Source organism: Echiichthys vipera (assembly GCF_963691815.1).
Source record: "Echiichthys vipera genome assembly, chromosome: 9".
In the NCBI taxonomy this organism is placed as follows: domain Eukaryota; kingdom Metazoa; phylum Chordata; class Actinopteri; order Perciformes; family Trachinidae; genus Echiichthys; species Echiichthys vipera.
The window spans coordinates 604,209-629,185 of NC_139834.1; the positions used below are offsets into that span (position 1 = coordinate 604,209).

Consider the following 24,977-nt stretch of genomic DNA (forward strand, 5'->3'; position numbering starts at 1 on the left):
ATGTCCGTTGTGTGTCGGTCAACAGTGAATTACGGGGGGTTCATATCAGGATATCTGATCCTGACGGACGCAGAGAGGGCTGCGTACTTCATGTATGCTATCGAACATCTCGATCAACAACAATCGACGGCACATCGATGATTTAAATTCATGCAAATCCTCTTGTTAAAGTCCAGCTGCAGGTGTGTGTGTGTGTGTGTGTGTGTGTGTGTGTGTGTGTGTGTGTGTGTGTGTGTGTGTGTGTATGCGTGTGTGTGTGCGTGCGTACCTGGCCCGTAGGCGCGTGCCTTCTTGGGGTTGAGTTTGGGACGCAGAGGTGCTCCAGGCTTCAGTTTGGCCTTGGGGAACTGGGACAGGTAGGTCATGACCGAGTGCTCGTCCACGTTGGGGTCAACGATCTCTTCGGGAGTAATCACCTACGAGGCCGAGACAACAACAACAACAACAACAACGTTTACCAGGTGAAAGGTTTGCTGATGGGAGAGAGGCGCCGCAGCCTGACGCTGGGCTTGATTAGTTGCCATGGAGACGGTTGCCCACAAAACTCAACTGAGCCGTGTTGTGATTCAGTGATGAAACCACACACCAACCTCTTCCTCCTGAGAAAGTACCTGAGCCACACTGGCACGCACAGCAGCCGGCAGCGCCTCAGACACACACGAGCGCTCTGTCTGCGTCTCTGCCCACAGAGACACAGGGGACGGGACAGAGAGCGTCTCTGAGCACAAACACAGCTGAGGGCGGAAACGGCCGCGACCACAGAGCAAACTGTCAGCACGCTATGCCGTGCCAGCTGCCAGCACTGTGCCAGTCACACCGACACAACGCGGTCAGACGCTCAACAGAGACTCGACAACCAGCCCAGACAAACCTGCGTCTGCGGAGTTCAGTCGCAGATCTCCCGTTAAAACCTGAACTCTTCATCTGGACAAATACAAGGGGATCAGATGAGTTCCTCCTGTTTGAGTCAGATTTTTTTTAAAAATAGGGGAGGTGTGATCTCGATGAGAGTCCTTTAAATTTGGATGTATGGACAGAGTCAGAGATAGAGACAGAGATAGAGACAGAGATAGAGACAGAGACAGAGACAGAAACAGAGTCAGAGACAGAGACAGAGTCAGAGATAGAGACAGAGACAGAGACAGAGACAGAGATAGAAACAGAGATAGAGACAGAGACAGAGATAGAGACAGAGACAGAGATAGAGACAGAGATAGAGACAGAGACAGAGATAGAGATAGAGACAGAGACAGAGATAGAGATAGAGACAGAGACAGAGATAGAGATAGAGATAGAGATAGAGACAGAGACAGAGATAGAGACAGAGACAGAGACAGAGACAGAGACAGAGACAGAGATAGAGATAGAGATAGAGATAGAGACAGAGACAGAGACAGAGACAGAGATAGAGATAGAGATAGAGATAGAGATAGAGATAGAGACAGAGACAGAGACAGAGATAGAGACAGAGACAGAGACAGAGACAGAGACAGAGACAGAGACAGAGATAGAGATAGAGATAGAGATAGAGATAGAGATAGAGACAGAGACAGAGACAGAGACAGAGACAGAGACAGAGACAGAGATAGAGATAGAGACAGAGATAGAGATAGAGTCAGAGATAGAGATAGAGATAGAGACAGAGATAGAGATAGAGACAGAGATAGAGACAGAGACAGAGACAGAGATAGAGATAGAGACAGAGACAGAGACAGAGACAGAGATAGAGATAGAGATAGAGACAGAGACAGAGATAGAGATAGAGATAGAGATAGAGATAGAGATAGAGACAGAGACAGAGACAGAGACAGAGACAGAGGTAGAGATAGAGATAGACAGAGATAGAGATAGAGACAGAGACAGAGATAGAGATAGAGATAGAGATAGAGACCAAGATAGAGACAGAGACAGAGATAGAGATAGAGATAGAGACAGAGACAGAGATAGAGACAGAGACAGAGACAGAGATAGAGGTAGAGATAGAGATAAACAGAGATAGAGACAGACAGAGACAGAGATAGAGACAGAGACAGATAGAGACAGAGATAGAGACAGAGACAGAGATAGAGACAGAGACAGAGATAGAGATAGAGGTAGAGATAGAGATAAACAGAGATAGAGACAGACAGAGACAGAGATAGAGACAGAGACAGATAGAGACAGAGATAGAGACAGAGACAGAGATAGAGACAGACATAGAGATAGAGACAGAGACAGAGACAGAGATAGAGATAGAGGTAGAGATAGAGATAGACAGAGATAGAGACAGACAGAGATAGAGATAGAGACAGAGACAGACAGAGATAGAGACAGAGACAGAGACAGTTGGGTATGGGCCACTTGCTCACTGTGATGGTGAACGTATCTCACCTGAGGGATGCCCAGCCAGTCGTCCGCCTGCTGCATGGCCTCGCGGGCGTTATCCACTGGTTTGGTCTGATCCCACTGATCCCAGTCAGGACACAGACCTGCAGGACAGAGAGGAGGGGCGTTGGCACGACAACAGGACAGGCAGCTCTATAGAAAACCTATATGAATGTTATTTAAAGCTGTTTTTGTAACATTACCACACATTAAACACATTAAACACTGTTTGCCTTAGCTGATATAAAGGTGTGCACTAGAGTTGCACGGTAAACGGACACTAGAAAGGCACCGCGGTACCCTTTCGTTAAAAACATTTATTAGTATCTGTACTTAATGAAGTCTGCATGCAGCTTCTCTCTGCGTCATCAGTGGCTGCAGCCCGAGTGGGCGGGGCTTCACTGTGACGGACAGACACGAGTGCTCCTACCGATCGTCCTCGGCGTGTTTAGCAGCAGCGAACGGACAAAATAAGGAAGTGTTTACGTTGCCGAGGCCCACGGACGCCACAAAGCTCGTCTGACCAAGTCTGTGAAACCTGGAGCTGACAGACTCATTCAAAGAGTTCAGAGAGCTGCAGGTTAGAGATAGATAACACAAATATCCCTCAGACATAACGTGAAGTCAAACGAGTGTTTATTTAGTGACTAGTGAACTTTATTCACCCTCGAGTTGACCATGTCATGGTTAAAGCTGCGGTTTAACTGGGGTTCACACGTCTCTGTATGCAAACAGTTCACACCGGAGACGTGAACTTTACCAGAACGTTCTCTGGTGTTCACACGTTTGATCAACAACAACAACAACAACAACAACGCCAAGAGCCTTAAACCAGCCAAAGGACTTTACAGATAATAACAAACTTTTTACAGCTGCATAATCATTTCACTGTTGTTATAAGAAAGTACCTATAAAACTCAGCAGCTTTAGCAAATATATATATTTTTATTTGGATTTTTTAGGTTTAAGTTTAATATTTTATGCCATTACTTTTGGGGATATTTAAGTTTTCGGCCGTGGTTTCGTGTCAGTATGAGCGTGCACGGTATACCACACATCTCTGCAGGCTCTCACAATCACAGTCTTACATTCAGCGAACGCACGAGCATCAGGAACTAGGTTGCAACACTTCGTCGTTGGGTGTCAGGAAGTGAAGTTCCTCAAGTATAAAACAGTGAAGCAGCATTTCAGCGGGATTAAGGGACATTTACGTAGACGTGAACTCCACCGCACAAAGACACCGGCAGCCTCGTGTTACAGCCGTCTGTCTGATTACAGCCATGTTGACTCCACAGCTGGAGCCTTGACGTCTCCCCGCAGACACAAGGAGAATGGCAAACACGCCTTATCTGCATCTGAAGGTTAGCTGTGGGGTCAGACCGTCTCCGTGGCGGATCAAGACGCCCTTAAAGTCCCTCTCGGGATGTTTTGATGCTCCTTCATTATCACAAACGTATAAACTGGAAACATGTGTCAGCAGTTTTTTTATCTAACGCTCAGAACGGACTCTGGCGTCTGAGCCTTGTTATTTTTGGACGCGGTTGGAAAGAACGGCTCTGGTTGGATCCTTATCGCCGGCTCAGGGCTGCTGCTGATCCACAGGTATGCCAAACATCCTGAGCATGTAAACAGAAACCTCCTTCACCTCCATCCCTCACCCCACCCCCTCCCTCCGTCTCCCCCGCTCATTTACCAGGATCATAATGGGACGCCTCAGCTCTCCCCCTCCTCTCAACCCTGTTCAGCTCCTCATCACCCCTGCCCTCCGTTTTTACTCTCACACAGATAAACACCGATACTTTCCTGACCTCAGATCTGCAGCTGTCAGTCACTGCTGTCCTCTAGGAGTCAAAATAATTAAAACTAGGGATGTCCGATAATATCGGCCGATATTGAGTTAAAAATGTAATATCGGGAATTATCGGAATCAGGTTTTTACAACCGATGTTTGTTCAGTAGGCTTCAGCATTTCCGAGTGTACCTGAATGCAACACGGGACGTTTACAGGCGCGTGCTTGATGACGTATAACAACAACAACACGCTAGACTCGTAGGTTGCTAACTGTGGCTAACAAGCTTCAGCTCGCCCGGTGCATGAGATGTCCGAGGTTTGGAAGTATTTCCAAGTGTCACCTACTAACAGTAAATATGCGCTTTGCAATGACTGCAAGGCGTCTTCCTTTACTACATCACATTTGATCACTCACCTCAGGAAGAATCCTGCGGAATGATTCGCTACACCTGTGCAGCAAAGTGATTTAAAGAAGCAACAGCCGACACTGAGAACAAACCTTTTTCTATCGTTCAAGATGCCGGATTCACCAAACTTGTGGAGTTCATCGAGCCACGTTATGCCGCGCCAAGTCGCACGTGTTTCTCAGACCAGTGCTGAACCCGAATTGTACAGCGTTGTTTACGTCGAGAAGCTAATTTCTGGTGCTGTATCCATTAGATCCACTACAGATATCTGGTCTTCAAGCGTTAACCAGGTTAGCATGTTGAGCTTGACTGCTGATTTATTGATTGTATTATTTGCGAAGTTACGGCTCCGTCGTTACTCAGTGTGTAAAAAGAAAACTATGTTTGTTCACTACTCTGGACTGAAGCTTTGCATCTTCCTTGTTGTGATGTTGTCTGTATTGTGTTTGAGGCAAAATATTCTCTCTAAAAACACAAAAAAATAAATGAATGGCACTTATTTTGCACAGACTGTGTTTACATTTGAAAAGCCGTGTTGCATTTATGTTTGCAGCCAGTGGGCTTCACAATACTATTATTCATAATGTGTTAATTCCATAATAGGAGATATGTGATGTTGTCTTAACAATTTTGGTGTAAAAAGGCTGCATACATCGGTATCGGAAATCAAGGGTTGGACAATATCGGATATCGGCAGAAAAGCAAATATCGAGCATCCCTAATTAAAACACTGCATAAAACTGAGCTATTCCAGTAATAGCAGCTTATAACGCTGTGGGAACCTGAGATATGAATCATTTATTCTCCATTTTTGTCGATGATTTCCACAAATCTGTTCCAAATTCACCTTTATGCTGATGATGCAGTGATTTACGCCTCTAAACCTGACATTTCACAAACTCAGCAACTCCTTAAAATCTAATTTTAACTTATTTTAAATATAGTTCTCATCAAACAAGCTTCTCCTACATAAGAAACAAATCTCACAGCAGGTTTTTCAGGATCATATCTGGTCCTTAAAGTTTCTGGATGAACTCAGTGATCCTTTAAACCCCACATCGACTCCATATCAAAGAAACTGCCTTTATCGTCGGCTAAAGCTGTTATTTCATTGTGTCCGATCCACATTTAAACAACATTTAGGTAAAGATGGACACCGGACCCACACATCCAATCAATGTTCCCTATTCCTGACTATGCAGACATTATCAGAACACCACAGAATCAAATCTTCGTCCCCTTACTGTGCTTTATTATAATAATAATAATAATAAAGCCCTGTGATAGACTGGCGTCCTGTCCAGGGTGGACCCCGCCTCGCGCCTGATGTCAGCTGGGATCGGCTCCAGCACCCCGTGATCCCGACAGGGACAAGAGGCTGAAGATGAATGAATGAATGATATTAATAGTAATTATAATAGTAATAAAACAGCCTCTGTAGCTTTGTTCGGAGATGTTCCTATAGAACTCATTCGGTCTCTCTCACTCAGAAGATTCTTTCATTGGTTTTTGTTTATTTTTAAATGCCTTCACTTTAATTTGCCTTCATACTTAAAACACTTTCTAATCCCTTAGAGTTCACACCACGACCTGAGACGCACTGATCACCTCCGAGGATATTTAACGACTGGAACAATCTCCCGTTCCTGTTTAGGTCGACGACTTCTCTTCATGGTTTCAAAGCATCAATTCTGATTCATTTGCAAACTAAAAATATTAAAATTCCCTCGGTGAACACACAGAAATCTGCCTCAGAGGCATAGAAACACACAGAAATACACTTCCCCCCCTCCCTCGGTGAATACACAGAAATACACTTCCCCCCCTCACCTGGAGCGCAGCTGTCGACCAGGGCACCCAGGGCGCGGCCGGTCTGCCAGTCCCTGTGGAAGTTGGTGATGGGAAGCTCGGGCAGTTTGTTCTGGATCCACCCCAGGAGCCTCTGCTTGGGCGTCTTCTGCCTCCCGTCATCGGACTCCTCGTCCTCGTCCCACATGGGCATGGAGATGGAGTAGTGCAGGATCAAGGTCCAGATCAGACCCAGGATCAGCTTCAGGTTCCCATCCACGATGGCTTTAGAGTCTGGAGGAAGAGAGAGGGGGCAGATTTGAAGTGATGTGACGAGGCTAACGAAAATAACACGACGAGGACGAATCATTCACACAACACTGTTTTTTTTGTTCAGTAGGATTCAAAAGAAAGAGGCTGATGCATCAAAAGCTGTTAAGGGCGCCCTCCCACTGTTCCTCCATCCCGTGCGCACGCTCGTGCTCGTACACGTGCAAACGTGCTTTACTAAAGCCCACCTCTCCCAAACGGGCCGTGGACGGCAAGCGTGCCGCTCCTAGACGTGGTACGGTTGCACTCACACTGGTCAAAGGAACCAGACTTTAGCTGTGAAACGTGCTGGGGCACGGGACAGAGGCACAGTGGGAGGGCGCCCTAAGAATCAGCCCTCCTTCAACGCAGAAGAAACAGCAGAGGAAGTGGACTCAGGAAGGACTTGTTTGATCTTTGCTCTTCTACTTAAACCTCAGGGTTTCAGGAGGAGGATCTGTGATTATCTGGGCTTCAGATGCCAAATGTCCCTCAGGACCGTCTCTTATCTGCTCTCTAACGTATGGCTGCTGCGTCTGCAAGGAAAGGGATGCATTCCTTGAAATCCTGGACCATGGTCCGGTCTGGTCTGGGGAGACATGAGGGGGAGGGGGTTTATGTAAACTCTCTTCATGGCACTTTATGGCCTTTTGTATAGATTACAATCTGGCTCCAGCCGACATCACAGACCTGAAACAGGTTTTTAATGACATTCATCTGAGGATTTGGGTAAAACATCGGTCCTGGTGCCTCTGAAAGGCGAGAAACAGTGCCCCCCCCCCCCTCCCATTATATTAGGGGGGCACACCTCGCCCCCCCCCCCCCCCCGAACGTCAAGTTCACTTTCTTTAACTGTATTTAGTGAACAGCGTCAGATCCAACAGGAGTCATTTCTGGATCCTTTCAGTAAAAAAAAACTACCAGCCCCCTGTTTTTATCGGAGTGTAAATTCTGTCTCTACACGGTCGCGTGTTTCCATGACAACAGGCAGGAAGTTATGTTTTCTCCTGTTTATATCGGAGTGTAAATTCTGCCTCTACACGGTCGCTTGTTTCCATGACAACAGGCAGGAAATTATGTTTTCTCCTGTTTTTATCGGAGTGTAAATTCTGCCTCTACACGGTCGCGTGTTTCCATGACAACAGGCAGGAAATGATGTTTTCTCCTGTTTTTATGGGAGTGTAAATTCTGTCTCTACACGGTCGCGTGTTTCCATGACAACAGGCAGGAAATGATGTTTTCTTCTGTTTTTATCAGGGAGTAAATTCTGTCTCTACACGGTCGCGTGTTTCCATGACAACAGGCAGGAAATGATGTTTTCTCCTGTTTTTATCGGAGTGTAAATTCTGTCTCTACACGGTCGCCTGTTTCCATGACAACAGGCAGGAAATGATGTTTTCTCCTGTTTTTATCGGAGTGTAAATTCTGTCTCTACACGGTCGCCTGTTTCCATGACAACAGGCAGGAAATTATGTTTTCTCCTGTTTTTATCGGAGTGTAAATTCTGTCTCTACACTGTCGCGTGTTTCAAACTCTCAGAAAACTCCGACAGCGTTGGAGATTCACTCGTTCAAAGATCGTTGGTTCGATTGTTTGGGAAGAGGTTCTGCTCCTGACGAGGAAAACGAAACTGAAACTTTTCAGAGATCCTTTATGATTTAGTTTGAGAAGATAAAAAAAACAACTAAAACCGAATGAAACAAACTGAAATTCTTTCTTTATTTGTTGAATTTTCATTTAACTTTGTTCTGTTTCTGTTGGGGAAAATTATTTGGAGATTAATTATTTAAAAGACGTTTTCTGAGAGTGGCTCATTTGTGAAACACTGAGTTTGATTAATGCTTATTCGGGGAAACACTGAGAACTATTGGTTGGATTATCTGGTCCTCAGCTGTTCGGGGTCGTAACTAAAATACAGCGACTGTTGTTGTTTATCACAGATCTGAGCGGGTTTACGTAACACGGGGCGTCCCACAGGGTTTGATTCTTGGCCCATTACAGTTCAGTCTCTCTGTGCTCCCACTACAACAAATCACACACAAAATAAGATGCTTATCACAGCGACGCAGACAACACCCTGACTTACTTAACTCCCAAAGTCAAATGATTAACGTCCCTTTGACTCACGGTGCAAATGCATTTCAACTCCCAAACTTAAATACGGACGGGACATAAGTCACTGGATTTGGCAACAACAACAACAACAACAAGCTCTCGTTATGCTCCGTCTGTTATTTAAGAACAGCCACGTTCAGACCAACGCTGCAACATGTTTTGCTGTTCTAGAAAGGGGAGGCATTCGTCTGTGTTCAGACAGGGACACATGAGAGGGAAAGTGATGCAACCAGGAGCTAGCCCGGGCATGAGGAAGAGAACCACACACACACACACACATGCACCCAACGTCAACACTACATTGTGCACACGCATGTTGCACAAGAAGCAGTTGATCAGGAGGCTTGATTGCTCAGGTCCATCCTGGAGGAAAGGGTGAAGCAACACGTTTGTGTGGTTAGAACAAAGTTGAGGGAACGTTCTGACTCTTGTGAGGATCTGAAGTTAGCTGCTGGAGGCTATCAAGGGTGCGTGTACAGGGCCTTCTGCAGGGTGTCTGAATAGTTAAAGCCTGTTTAAAGGGACGTGTGTGAATCCTTGTGCTGACAGCAGCTGTGTGCAGTTGGCAGAGTCTCTCAACACTCTGATAATGTCTGCAGAACGCATGAAAACAGAGAAAACACATCATTGCAGAGGAGTGTTATTAAGCTGTTCTGAGTCCTGCTGCTGCTGCTTACAGCGTTGTCAACTTCATTTGTTCTGCTGTTGTTGTCCGGACTGGAACGAGGTCCTGGGTGATTTCCCTTTCTCCCGTGTTTGTGCACAGAGCGCTGGGGCTGCAGTTGGGGGCTGGGGCTGCAGTCGGGGGCTGGGGCGGCTGAAAAGGCTGAATATTTAAGGCCCGCAGTGGGAGGGTCTGAAAGCTTTTTGGCCCAGAGCTGCAGCCGGAGTTTTGAGGACACGGTCAGGATGAATAGGAGCAGAACCCAAGAGGAGGGTGGGGGTTGGAATTTCATGCATGATGAAGACGAGGAAAAGAGAAACCAGTCACGTAACGAACGCTGTTAGGACGTGAAAAAGATCATTTAATGCACAGTGACACTTGCATGCTTTACATCAGAGTAGAGCTGCTACATCACACTCGTCTGAACTCGTGTTCAAACAGAGAGATGTGCGCACGAGCTGTGATACGAGACATGTCAGCTGCTCCCAGTGGAAAAACACAGCCGTCACTAAGGGAACTTTGAGCGAGCTGGATCGTTATGGCAACTGAGTGCCGACGCGGGAATGATGGGAAAGAACAAAGATGCCAAACACAGGAAAGAGTGAGTGTGAAGGCGGCAGCAGAGAGGAACCACAGATGGAAATGTCGCCTAAAGACAAAGATAAAACTGACAATTTAAAGTGTCATTGGTTCTGAATTCCCTTAAGGGGCTTAACGGGATAGGAGAGTGTGTGTGTGTGGTGTGTGTGTGTGTGTGTGTGTGTGTGTGTGCACGCGTATCGCAGGTTGGTACTCGCAGCAGGAATGTCGATCCGCTAAAGTAGGGGTGTGTCACAATAATCAGAACAAGAGCAGAAGAGTGTGTTCAACTAAAAACCATTTGAAATGTTAATTGAATAATGATTTTTCTGTGATAACAGTGAAAAACTGCCGTCACAAGTCTTAATGTTTACGGTTCTGTGTGTAACTTTGTTCATGTGTTCATCGTTTTCTATGTAACGTGACCTCATGAGACCTTTCTCCGCGGCCTTGAACAGTGTGTGAGATGACTTCTACGTAAAAGGACCCGGATACGTTTTACAGAAGGTTTTAGACGCTCCTGAGTCTCGTGCTTCTCCTCAGCTGCTCGACAGCAAACAGTGTTCAACATCAGCTAACGTAACAACAACAACAACAACAACAACAACACGCCCAGAGATGGACCTGAGGTCGGCACTGACAGCTGTCACGAGTCAGGGCAGCAGCTAGTTTGCTGATCTGACGGTTGATCAGACTCGGGCCGGTCCCGGATCAGACCCCCGACGCTGGGGTTCAGGCCGGCCGAGGGTCTGCAGACTCCCGGGCGCTGCAGAGTGTGTGCAGCGGAGGCACAGCACGGCACACGGGCCCATCACCATGACTCATTTAGCTGGGTGATAAATTGGCATCATATGGAAGTCAATAAACGTTTATTTCTAAAGAATATTTAACACGAGAACTGGAAGACATCAAAAGGACTCTCAGTCGGTTTGAACCCGTCTGTTTTGAAACCAAAGTGTCGCAGCGGCTCAGGTGAAGTGGTTCACCGCGGACGCTGGGTTTGAACCTGAAGCTCCCACACGGCAGATGCACCCAACTCCATCTTTGTTTTTATTCCTGCAGATCTCAGCGAGCGTGTCCTCTGAGCTGCTCCTCACAGGGCTCTCCTGCTGCACTCTGGGTAACTCCAGGGGTCCACACACACACACACACACACAGAGACCGTGCTGCTGACGAGTGACGGACACGACACCAGACGAGGGTGAACTCCTCATCACAGGAGGAAGAGAGAGGCTCAGTGGAGACAGACGCACCGCGGTGAAACCTCTGTGACAGAGAAACACCAGGAAACATGGAAACGACCACGGCTGGAGGAGTTATCATGCCTATTCTCAGACCTGTTGTTAGGACATATACACACATTATCAGACAGGGGGAGGGGATCTATTTGTTTCCCTTTGATTCATGACACACACACACACACACACACACACACACACAAAGCCACTAAACATGCGAGGAATCTGCCAGCATTCCCGGCAGACCACAGCGCACCGAGCCTGACGGAGCCCATATACGGACACAGACTGCCACAGATCAGACTTCCCCTCTGCTGACTCATTCCACCCGCCCCCCCGTAGGGAGTGTGTGAATGTGAGCGAGAGAGAGAGAGAGAGAGAGAGAGAGAGAGAGATAGAGTTGAAAGAGTTTGTGGAAGCTTCTGTACGGAGAGCGTGCGTGTCTGTGGTCTATGTTCCATCTGCCCCAAAAACTCCCATGACTCATCCGTTTGGCTTGTTGTTGCTGCAGCCCCCCCCCCCCACCCCCACCGCCCCAGTGGCATCGCTATGACGTCACCGCAACCCCTGACCCCCCGTCTGACCCGCTCCCAGCATCTCGGGGGGCGGGGGGGCAGCTGGAGCAACGGTTCGGCAAAATATTCAGGTCGAACTGCAACATCTGGTGCTAATTAGTCGTGAAAGCTTAAAAAGGCGAAGGACGGAACAGCTCAGCAGGTCTGGAGGCCGCAAGTCACACTTTTCATGGTTTTAGGTGCTCCTGCGACGTATACATTAAAATATTTAATGTCACATGTTTGTTAAAACGGTGACGGAGCAGAGAGAGAGAGTTTGGAGTGAGAGAGAAACTCGTGAGGGAGGAAAGTGGAGGATTCTTAAACTGCACTGAAGGAAACACAAACAGCTGATGTGTAAAAGCTCACAAACGTTCACGGACGGGGGCTCGAACAACGGGCTGCAGGGAGACAGAGTCAACGGGGACGCCCAGGTCGTTGCCAAGGCGACGGATAGAAACGACTTTCTCCTTTGATGAAACCAGAGCAGAAGAACCGACGTTATATCAAATACATTATTACGTTTGTTTCTTCTGTATTAAGCATTTTTCAGCCGCAGCGACTTCTTCTTCTCGTCCGTCCTGAGTTTCTCTGTCAGGAGGCAGAACTCTCTGTCAGCACAGGATCGAACCTGTGTGAGCGTGTCTGAATGTTTTCTGGAACAGTAAATCATCTGAGGAGATTTCATCTGCATCTATGTTCATGTCAACGTGTCGGCCGATGAGACACGAGAAACTGCACAAATGCACAATGAGTAAAGTGTAAAATGTCAGGAATTGATGAGGATTGGGAACAATAAGTCACAATTCTGTACAAAAACAAAGATATTGGGAAGTTTAGGGGCAAAAAACAACTATTATTAGTATTTGTTCATATTCTGCATTTATGAAAAACATCATTAGTGGATTTGAAAAATCGATTTTGGCTTAAAATGCACAGTTGGGCCGAATGTATTAAAAATCCCATTCACATCGCGTCCTCTTCTACGGAGAACGCGTGGTGCCCCGTAATGTTTTCTGGTGAAGCCCTGTAGGGATGAACCAGACACCAACAGGAGGCCGCCCTCCCACTGTGCCTCCGTCCCGTGCCCCAGCATGTGTCACTGCTAAAGTCTGGTTCCTTTGACCAGTGTGAGTGCAACCGTACCACGTCTAGGAGCGGCACGCTTGCCGTCCACGGCCCGTTTGGGAGAGGTGGGCTTTAGTAAAGCACGTGTACGAGCACGAGCGTGCGCACGTGTACGAGCACGAGGCCTACGGCGGTTCTGAGGTCATTTCCTGTGCGCCTGTTGGGACGTAGAAAAAAGAAGGAGGGACCATGCGCGGACATTTCAAACAATGGCGGTGAAAGGTTCACGTTGGTGTGATGCGGAGGTGGAGTGTTTACTGCAGATTTGGTCGATGAAAAGATTCAAAAACAGTCGACAAGACGCACAAAAACTCTGAGGTTGGCTCCTAGAGGACACTTTCACCCAAAAAATAAACCTCTAACACTCTTAACTTCACTAACTACGCTGATGACGCTTTGTTGTGTGTGTGTGTGTGTGTGTGTGTGTGTGTGTGTGTGTGTGTGTGTGTGTGTGTGTGTGTGTGTGTGTGTGTGTGTGTGTGTGTGTGTGTGTGTGTGTGTGTGTGTGTGTGTGTGTGTGTGTGTGTAGGGACTCTTCTCCTGCTGCTGCAGAGGTTTGCTGTTATTTTCAGCAGCATTAGTGGTTAAAAAAGACCTTTGAATGCCTTCACCGTGCTGCCCCGAGCTAACCACTGTTAGCCACGTCCGACTGTTAGCATCTCTCCTGGATTTTTATACCATTAATGTTACAAAAAATTGTCTTGATGGATTATTTGATGAGTGTATTTGCCAAAAAGACCCTGGGATGACACACACGCGCACACACACACACACACATGCGCAAGCACACACACACGCGCACACACACACACACACACATGCGCAAGCACACACACACGCGCACGCACACACACACGCACACATACACTTGGAAAAGAGGGAGTGGTCCGAGTGACCAAATCCTGGTCAGAGAGTAAACCCTGAGGAAATGTCACACATTCCGCCCTTATCACACACACACACACACACACACACACACACACACACACACACACACACACACACACACACACACACACACACACACACACACACACACACACACACACACACACACACACACACACACACACACACACACACACACACACACACACACACACACACACACACACACACACACACACACACACACACACACACACACACACACACACACACACACACACACACACACACACACACACACACACACACACACACACACACAAGCCTGTATAGTCTGTACGTGTATATTCGGTTCCTACAAAGTGAAGATAAAATGAATGAGACGTGAAACTAAAGCGAGAACATTTGTTTCTGCTGTGACATGAATTCCACTTAAAGCCTCAAACATCCAAAAGCTCAAATGAGTTGATCTGGTGCTCGCTCTCCCTCTCTCTCCCCCTCTCTCTCTCCCCCTCCCTCCCTTTTTTAACTCCATGCAACAAACCACACTGGAGCTACTACACTTCCTCCTCTTCCTTTCTACTGCTTCCAGTCATCCCTCCCTCCTCCCTCCTCCCTCCCTCCCTCTCCGTTGGAAAAAGTTCCTCCTGGTTTTTTAGCCTTAAAAGGGCAGAAGCAAACTGGATCCTGGCAGCCCTCCCATCCCCGGGGCTCCGGTTACAGACGGAGGGAGGGCGACGGGAGGGCGACGGGGTGGAGGGCTGAGCAAGAAAGGAGGAAAAGGCAGAGAAAAGTGCTGTGTGGGACATTTTTAAAGCCCACACTGACGACAGCGACCGCTGATGTCGGGCTCAGATACGTTCATGTGAGCGAGGAGCTCGACTGTCGAAGGTTTGAAGGGAAAGAAAAATGAAAAGTATGAGGATAGGAGGGAGCAGCGAGTAGGGACAGGCCGAGACGGAGGAGGACACGGGCAGAGAAGGATGAACAGGGGGGGGGGGGGGGGTTAATAAATACCAGACAGCTGCAATGAAGTGTTTGGAAACAGCAGAGTTGGGTGATCGATAACTCTCAGCCGGGCAAAGAGGATCCAGCTGTGGGAAAGTAGATCCCCCGCAGACTTATCTCTGCCCCGGACCCCCGAGTCGAGTCTGCGTGCAGCTCAAAGCACAAACAACATCATCCAGACACATTACAGGATCAGGTGGCGTTGCACTTTATACACAAGGGCCTTTAAAGGTCTCCCTTTGCAGCTGCAGATGTTTGAGTGCGTTAAAGAATACGTCGCTTCACGTCGGCCCGCTCGGTCTGAACATGAGGCGTGGGGGCGGCGGGGCAAGTTTCCAACTCTGATGTAATGCAATAGCCTGAATACCACCGCGCTGAGTGGGAATGTGCACTCTGCTAATCCCCAGTATCCACCAGTTCCCCTTCGCCCGTGCAGACAGGAAGTCATGCTGATGATAATGAGCTGGCAGGAAGTGATCCGTTGTGAGCGAGCCGAGCGGCGAACCCTCCGTTATCTCGCTCTGTGGCCGACATTCCTCTCCACCCTCCGCCTCCGCGGCCGCTCTCCCGCTTTTATCCTGTTTCTGAAAACGTCAGATGAAGTTTGATGTTGTGCGACGGCCCGGACAGTGAACGCACCACTGCTCGTTATCTGATAACTGGCTGCAGTTGGACGTTTGCTTCGCTTTGTTACGGTGATTACTGACGGACGTTTAGAGGAATTAGCTGATGTTTCGTTAGCGAGGAGCAGCAGAAACGTGCGTTAGTGACACTTGGACTTCACTTGTGTCATAGAGTTTGTGGAGTTGTGTGTTTAAGTTTCACCTCATGTGTCAAACAATCTTCAAACCAGAGAAATCTCATTATTTTAAAGGTGCGGTCGATGACGTTTGGTCGCCTGTGAACGGCCTCGTCCGGTCTTCACCTCAAGTTGCTCAAACTTCCAGACGATGCTTCAGAAAGTTATTATAAAATCACACAATGTCACAGAATTACTCTCCATTTTACAGCAAAGTGTTCCCATAAAGACCCAAAATAAAGATATACTTCAATATCGATCCACTACCAGTGATACGTGTCCAGGGGCTCACGCAGCCACCAAGCTAACAACAACAACAACAACAACATTACGATAACGTTCAACAGGCTCATGACGTTATTTTTAGCATAACTGCTGTGACCATGATAACAGAGCTGAGCCCCAACATTTACCACATAATGTTTGCTACAGCAGCAGCTGTGCGGAGAGTCAGCTCATCTAATAGCAAGTTAGCACGTTAGCATGTTAGCTGGGGCCCTTCTGTCTCTCTCCATACAGCCTGGTGACCGATACATCAGCCGGCTGATATGTGTGTTTCTTACGTGTATCGGCCGATGCAGGCTGCTGCTGCAGGCGTCCACAGGCAGCTCCGTGTTCCTGCAGACGCTGCAGGTCCCGTGCAGACCGTGCAGACCGTGCAGAGCCCCGCCCCCACTAGTACAGAGCTGAAGCCTGATCGTCAAGACAACGGTAAGATTTAAAAACTTTCAAAGCATCTTTGAACCGTTTAATTTAGCTGAAATATTTCCACTCTCTGAAAGTGGAAACACAAACGTTAAATGCTGGATTTGTTTGTTTTGCTTGAAACTAAAGCGAAGCACGTTTGTGAGTTCATGTAAACGGGAACGCTGAAACGCCTCGTCTATAAAACTGCCGCCACTGTGGCGATAAGTTTTCATACGGTAGCTGTTACCACGCCGTACCTGATCCCCTCCACCGACCCGCCTTCCAGGCAGCTACGGACAACGCCCCACAAAAACCCACACCGCACAAACATGGGCCCTGCAGGACGGGCCGCGCGCCGCCCTTTCAGCAGGGAAGAGGAGGGCGACGGACCGACCGATCCGGCCCTTAGAGCCAATCCTTATCCCAAAGTTACGGATCTGATTTGCCGAACACTGGTCGTAGGTTTAAGTAATGTTGTTCCGTGGTGTTGTAGGGGTTTTATTTAGAGACCGCCTGGCTGGAGGTCTGGACCTACGTGTGTGTGTGTGTGTGTGTGAGTTCCCTTTCCATCACAGTGATATCATAACAAACCCTCCCTCCAGTTACATATGAATTGAATATTGGTGGTTAAGACTCCATCTGTCCTGCGTTTCATTTACTCATCGTCAGAGAGCTGGTGTTGAACCGACACAGTGAGGCGTGGATGCAGCGTGAACAGTCTCTTCCTCTGACTCTTAAGGCGGCGAGCGGCTGCTTCGAGCTCAACGTCGCCTCGTTCTCCCCCTACTGTAAATCCATCACATGTCTAAACAGAGCCGGGGCTGCGGCGGTGACTCTGGACCCTCTGTGTCTCCTCTAAACCTTTTTACAGTCCATGTGCAGAACGTGTCGTCCAGAGAAAGACGTCACACACACACACACACTCGCCTGCTCTGCCCAGATCCAACAACCCAAGATACAGGTCGCTGTAAACGGACACAGTCACAGTGAAGACGAGTCCTGCTGCCGCCCCACCTCACACTCCATCACTAACGTAACACACCCCACCCCACACTCCACCACTGACGTCACACACACAGTTACCCTGCAAGTTAACCTGCACTGTAAAGGTGTTGATGCTCCTCACTTGATCTGATATGAGCAGCTTACGGTCGCAGTAACGGATAGAAATCAGTGAAACGGCTGCAACTGATATTTATTTTCATCCCAGTTGCTCAAAAGACTGAAGTCTTTAAATGTTTTGTCTCGTCAGTTCATTCAATTCCATTCTGTAAAAACAGAGAAAAGCAGGAAATCTCCAGATCTCAAATCTCCAAATCTGCCATTTCTTGCTGCTCTCATCTGTGACCTAAAGTCTGATCGAGCACATATGAAAGGGAAGAACGTTAGCAAACGGACTCATGGCACACAGAGTCAAACTGCAGGATCAAACCCTCGGAGTGTGTCAACATGGACACTAAGGGCGCCCTCGTGCCCCAGCACGTGTCACGGCTAAAGTCTGGTTCCTTTGACCAGTGTGAGTGCAACCGTACCACGTCTAGGAGGCACGCTTGCCGTCCACGGCCCGTTTGGGAGAGGTGGGCTTTAGTAAAGCACGTTTGCACGTGTACGAGCACGAGCATGCGCACGTGTACGAGCACGAGGCCTACGGCGGCTCTGAGGTCATTTCCTGTGCGCCTGTTGGGACGTAGAGAAAAGAAGGAGGGACCATGCGCGGACATTTCAAACAATGGCGGTGAAAGGTTCACGTTGGTGTGATGCGGAGGTGGAGTGTTTACTGCAGATTTGGTCGATGAAAAGATTCAAAAACAGTCGACAAGACGCACAAAAACTCCGAGGTCTACGGAAAGATCTGGAAACAAAGCCACGCATCGCCATGACGTCATCAATGCGTGTGACGTGTTACGGCGTGATGACGTATAGGCAGCAAGAAGCATTCTCCGAGGCCCAGGTAGTGTGAGTACAAACGGGCCTGGAGGGGGGGACAAGGACCCTAAAGCACGGGGCACGGGACGCACGCACAGTGGGAGGGCGCCCTAACATGGACACCGCTGCTCTTGAAAGGTGCAGAGTCTCGTTCTAAACACTAGTTTAACAGCAACAAAGAAGAAAACTTCTGCTCTAAGCACGTTCATCTCATTCTTTTATCACTGAATCCCATTATTTCCCTTTGCTACAGGAGGAGACAGCCTGCTTGTTTCCACACAGGGGTCTGTCTCGACCTGCACGTCTCTGCTCCCAGGCAAAGAGAGGGGGCGAGCCAGGTACAGAGTCACACCCCGGCTCTGTTGACTCCACTCGCTGCCTGTGCGGACGGATGACAGGGAGAGTCTGGCACGACCGCTGCCGTCTCCGCACAGGCTCAGTCACGCACAGATGGAGGAGGGTTGGGAGGGCTGGGCTGGGCTGGGCTGCTGATAACGAGCCGACAAACACTGAACACGTTATCATTATCAGTGAAACAGTGTGTGTTAAAGCATCAACGCACACAAACACACAACGATGCCAGGTGATCCTGCTCAAACATGGGCGTGCTGAGCTCAGCAGAACACACGCTGCACGTGCACAAGAGGAACATCCTCACTCAACCTTCTCAGTGTGCAGAGCCGTGCTCCTCACGGGGAGCGTCGATGGGTCGATCAGTGTCTGTCTCCTCATTCACTCCTGTGCTACCTACACAGCAGCCCGGCCCCGGTCCTGCCACACCACACGAGCGTCCTGCTGCCGGGGCCGGATCATGTGGCTGTGCTGCTGCAGGGGGAGAGGTGCTGCTGCAGAGGGAGAGGTGCTGCTACAGAGGGAGAGGTGCTGCTGCAGAGGGAGAGGTGCTGCTGCAGAGGGAGAGGTGATGCTGCAGAGGGAGAGGTGCTGCTGCAGGGGGAGAGGTGCTGCTGCAGAGGGAGAGGTGCTGCTGCAGAGGGAGAGGTGCTGCTGCAGGGGGAGAGGTGCTGCTGCAGGGGGAGAGGTGCTGCTGCAGAGGGAGAGGTGCTGCTGCAGGGGGAGAGGTGCTGCTGCAGGGGGAGAGATGCTGCTGCAGAGGGAGAGGTGCTGCTGCAGGGGGAGAGGTGCTGCTGCAGAGCGAGAGGTGCTGCTGCAGAGCGAGAGGTGCTGCTGCAGAGCGAGAGGTGCTGCTGCAGAGGGAGAGGTGCTGCTGCAGAGGGAGAGGTGACACTAAAGTGCAGTCCGTGCTGGGAACACTGGGGGGGGCTGAGACGTCCAACACAGTAACACCTGTGGATCCACTTCAGGTAATTACCCTCATCTCAGTGATGCTGATGATGAGGTGAGGGCACTGTGGTTAAAGTGGGTGGAGCACACCGCAGAGGATGATGCGCGCGCGCGTGTGTGTGTGTGTGTGTGTGTGTGTGTGTGTGTGTGTGTGTGTGTGTGTGTGTGTGTGTGTGTGTGTGTGTGTGTGTGTGTGTGTGTGTGTGTGTGTGTGTGTGTGTATGTGTGTGTGTGTGTGGGGGGGGGGGGGGTTGGAGTGAATCCTGCGCTCCATCTCAGTCCTGACTCACGTACTTTATTTCAATCATTAAAGGTTGAATGTGTAGAACGATCAGAACAGCTCCATCCAGAGTCTCCAGATCGTCGTCTCAACAACAAAAAAGAAGTCCAGCAGTGGGGTTGCCAGGTTGGTCAGACCCGGCCCAGCAGCTCCAGGAGACCGGAGTCTGTTTGAGCCTTTTGAACCCGTCCCCTCCAGAAAACCACAGCATCAAAACAAGGATTAGAGGAGTTTGACTGACAGTTAGCGTTAGCCGTTAGCGTTAGCCGTTCCAGCTAAGTGCAGATGAAAGTGATGTTAGCATCCAGGAGCAGCGTAGCCATGTGGGCGTGCGTTTGAATGGCGTTCCTCTCCTTTCTCTCAGTCCATGGAGTGAATGCTCGGCCTATAGTGACTCTGGTTGTTGCCCGTCTCCGCTCACTCAGCTGCTGGGACAAAGAACGCCCCCTTCACTGAGGCTCCCAAGCAGCTGCACGATTGGCTAACTCCATTTCACCCAGTGCCAGCCTCCAGTAGCTGCACCCAACAACAGGCAACCCTGGCAACCAGCAACGCCCAACGCTATTGGCTGCTACCATGGAAACACAACGGGGACAGGAAGCCATTGTCAAACCCACTGAAAATCAGTACTTGTGTATGATTTTAACAGGAAAACACGTAAAAACAGAAATGAAAGAGGTTGAAGTTGAAGTTTAAAGAGAGAGAGAGAGAGAGAGAGAGAGAGAGAGAGAGAGAGAGAGAGAGAGAGAGAGAGAGAGAGAGAGAGAGAGAGAGAGAGAGAGAGAGAGAGAGAGAGAGAGAGAGAGAGAGGGAGGGAGGGACGAGCGTGGTGCTCCGCGGTGATGGCGTTTGGTAATGTGTGGTCAGAGTTGCTGGCTGGGTGTGCCCGTCTTCTGCAACGAAAGGAGGAAGTAAAAGAGGAGAGCAGGCTCCTCTCTCATCTTCAGATCAAATGAGTCAAGAGGAGCAGCTCGGGTGAGGCTGAGTCACACACACACACACACACACACACACACACACACACACACACACACACACACACACACACACACACACACACACACACACACACACACACACACACACACACACACACACACACACACACACACACACACACACACACACACACACACACACACACACACACACACACACACACACACACACACACACACACACACACACACACACACACACACACACACACACACACACACACACACACACACACACACACACACACACACACACACACACACACACACACACACACACACACACACACACACACACACACACACACACACACACACACACACACACACACACACACACACACTGGTGCCTGGTACTGCCCAAGCACACAGGGATCAACCCAATCTCTCCTCTGATCCGTCTGCTGAGGTTTGACTTTGGGGGGCTGGAGTTTGGTACGGTGCCCTCCCCTCACCTGTGTGTGTGTGTGTGTGTGTGTGTGTGTGTGTGTGTGTGTGTGTGTGTGTGTGTGTGTGTGTGTGTGTGTGTGTGTGTGTGTGTGGAAACCATGAAGTGAGTCAGACATCCCCCCCGCGGGCACCACAGGGACTCATGTGTGATTCACAGACTCAGTCACAAACCTCCTCCTCCTTTCGTACCAAACACAGACTCTGAGTACACACACACACACGCACACACGCACACACACGCGCACACACACACACACACACACACACAGTCACACACACAGTCACACGCACACACACACACACAGCTGTCCTGCTTTACTCCAGGTGTGCACATCTCAACCACCAACTCAAGTAGTGACAATAACTCTGGGGCCAAATCCATCAAGAACTAGTGACAGACGACACATCGGTGGATCACGTCGGCCGATGCGTCCTCTGTGGACAGGCGGGCGTCCACGGGCGGCTCCGTGTCGCTGCAGACGCCTTTTTAACTCAATAAATGTTATTTTTTTCAAACAGAGACTCTTGTTTTCATCATTGTGTAACTTTTATGATGTAAATTGAGGAAGTAAAAGTAGAATCAGCTCAATAGAATCAGCGATCATCGACTCAGGCTGAGGGAAAAACATCGGTCGGGTCGATTCCCATCCAGAACCCTGGAGCCCTTTTTGAGGGTCTCTCAGTGGGGCAGATGGAGACCAGCAGGCTGCATGCTCCTGGTTTTATGTGTGAGCTCAGCAGATAACGACTTTAACTCACTTGTCACCCGTGTGGTAATCAGGTAAGCAGCTGCACGCCGGCAGAAGCCGTTAAACCCAGAGTAATGGAGCGTGAGCCGAGTCCTGTTCAACGCCGAGGAGAGCCACAGCCCACTGCACGACATGGGCCCAGACAATAGCCCTCTGTGTGTGTGTGTGTGTGTGTGTGTCTGTGTGTGTGTGTGTGTGCAGGATCAGCCCTCCTATCCTACTAGGCCTGACATCCTGGCCCACAGGCTTTGGCCCGGCCCGGCTCGGCTCGGCTCAGGCAGGGGAACACAGAAAGCCTGGGGCCCCTTGTGCACAGTCAGACCCCCTCCTCCCCCCCCTCCCACCTCGAGTGTGGACATCCAGAGACAAAAGCACCAGGGAAACGCCTGCTTCTCACTGAACACACACTCGCTGACGTGAACCACCGAGAAACTTCCCTGAACATTTGTTCAACTCTCGCTCACAGGAGGAAAAACGTGTTTCCACTGCTTTTCTTTACACGTTTGTTTGTTTTTCACTGGGCAGCGACGGGCTCGATCCGGCCCTGCACACACACACACACACATGCACACGCACACACATGCACACACACACACACATGCACACACACACACACGCACACACGCACTGCTCCAGTCTAGCACCCCTCCACTTCTTCCTGAGAACTAAAAACAGCAGCTCTGAAAAGTTCGGAGACGTGTTCGAGGACAGTGGGAAAACCCAAACGCGCACACTGGCACCCATTCATTCCGCCGTGACTCACCTATGGACACCAGCTTGATGTTCTCCTTGTCCAGAAACTCCAGAGCCACCGACACGTTCTCCAGCTGCATCTGGCGGAAGGTGGGCCTCTGGTTGTACTTTCTGCACATCTTCTTCTGGGACAGGACCTCCAGGAGCCCGATGAGCCGCAGCCCGTCGCTCAGGTCCGTCTGCAGGTTCCCGATCCTCTTGTTGACGCATTTCAGGTGCTCGTTACACCAGCGGGTGAAGGTGTTCTGCTGGATCTTCTTCCACGGCGCGTCCTCGGCCAGGTCCTTCTCCGTGGCGGGCATTTCTGCGTCCTTGTCCGGGGAGAGAGCGTTGGGAGCGGGCGCGGCGCTCTGGTGGAGCCGGGGGTGTGAACCACTCATTTTTATGGTCTCAGCTGCGTCTTGGTTCGCTGGCTTGTTGTCTGGGTGGAGTCTGCTCAACTCTGCGGGGCCGCTCCCTCTCTCTCTCTCTCTCTCTCTCTCTCTCTCTCTTTGCAGCTCGTCTGTGTCTGAGGAAAGAAAAGAAAGACAGGAGTGAGCACAGACGGAGGCTTATAGCCCGCAGATAGATGTTTTGCACAGAAAGTAGGCGGTTGTGGAGTTCTCTGGGCTGAAACTGGAGGCACACGTGATGTGCGCGCATGTCCGTGTCCAGCTCCCTGTGTGAGAATAAAGCGCAGCTCCGTGTGTGTGTGAAGGAGCAGCTGAGTCACATTAAAGGCCCCAGAAAAAGACCCAGACAGCAGAACTTTACTCTGCAGACACTTGGAGAGAGAAACCAGACGGATGCGACGCGTCTCCACGGTGACGCAGGGGTTCAGGGTGGAACACGGAGGGGGGGGGGGGGGGGTCGTTTTCTGTGACACTGAAGTGAACGGGACAAAAACAAGGCATGCGATGACGTCACACACACGTTTCAACACACACAAAAAAGAACTTGGTGATTAAAATCAGTCTGTTACAGATCAGCTGGATCCACAGTGGACCCGTGTCCAAATGTGTTGATGCATAAAAATAAATAAATACATAAAAAAGAGAAATAGAGTTTTTGAACTTTGTGCAGATGAATTTCTAAAAGATGCAAAATGTTAATGAGGTGAAAACAAGAGTTAAATATTAAGTAATGCACTGGTTTATTTAGTTTAACCTGCAGAATCTTTCTTTCTTTTACACACACAAAACTAATGGAGAGATGTCAGAACGAGGGGGCTGCCAGTGACTGGCGCCCCGAGCAGTTGGGGGTTCGGTGCTTTGCTCGACAGCACCTCTGCAGTGCCCAGGAGATGAACTGGCACCTCTCCAGCCACCAGTCCACACTCCATACATGATCCACACAGGGACTCGAACCAGCGACCCAACGGATCCCAGCCAACATCACTTTCATCTGCACTTAGCTGCAACGGCTAACGCTAACGGCTAACGCTAACTGTCTCCCAAAATGATCGGAGAAAGAGACAAAAGGAGCCAAAATTACCACAAAATATCCACAAGGAGACGCAAAACGACTAAAATGGATGTAAAATGAAAACAAAAACAGATAAAGAATTACCCAAAAATGCTACAAAATATAAACACAATGACGACAAAGAGACCAAATCACTAAAAAATCAACACAAAACAGAAAAAAAAAAAACACATTGTGACTACAAACGACCAAAAATGATCAGAGAAAGAGACAAAAGGACCCAAGGCTAACGCTAACTGCTAACCCTAACAGCTAACGCTAACGGCTAACGATAACAGCTAACGCTAACGGCTAACGCTAACTGTCAGTCAAACTCCTCTAATCCTTGTTTTGATGCTGTGGTTTTCTGGAGGGGACGGGTTCAAACAGGCTCAAACAGACTCCGGTCTCCTGGAGCTACTGGGCCGGGTCTGACCAACCTGGCAACCCCACTGCTGGACTTCTTTTTTGTTGTTGAGACGACGATCTGGAGAATCTACATTCAACCTTTACCTCCTGTGTGAACATGACATCAGGTCACATGGTAAAGAACAAAAACAGTATTTTTTTGTCCGGCCGATCACGCCTGAGACGTCTCGCTCGTTTATTTCCGTCGTGCTCCTGAAGTGTCGACGAGCATCCAGGAGTCAAATACGATGCCGTGTGTTTGCTACTATCCCATGTTTACACTTCAGGAAGACACGAAAACCAACAATATCATTTAAAACCATAAAAACAATAGAAAGACACAAATTC

At 49.3% G+C, this 24,977-nt stretch overlaps 1 protein-coding gene across 4 annotated transcripts in view; it reads right to left on the minus strand.

Annotated features, from left to right (window-relative positions):
* Nucleotides 1-24,977, minus strand: part of flna (filamin A, alpha (actin binding protein 280)) — a 70,154-nt gene that overhangs the window by 33,844 nt on the left and 11,333 nt on the right. For all 4 annotated transcript variants that reach the window (XM_083919762.1, XM_083919760.1, XM_083919761.1 and 1 more), the window contains exons 2-5: nt 22,789-23,286; nt 6,394-6,645; nt 2,371-2,468; nt 269-416 (exon numbers count right to left, since the gene is read on the minus strand). In XM_083919762.1, coding sequence (XP_083775888.1) covers nt 269-416; nt 2,371-2,468; nt 6,394-6,645; nt 22,789-23,158 — 868 coding nt within the window. In that variant the 5' untranslated portion in view covers nt 23,159-23,286. The remainder of the gene's footprint in view (nt 1-268; nt 417-2,370; nt 2,469-6,393; nt 6,646-22,788; nt 23,287-24,977) is intronic.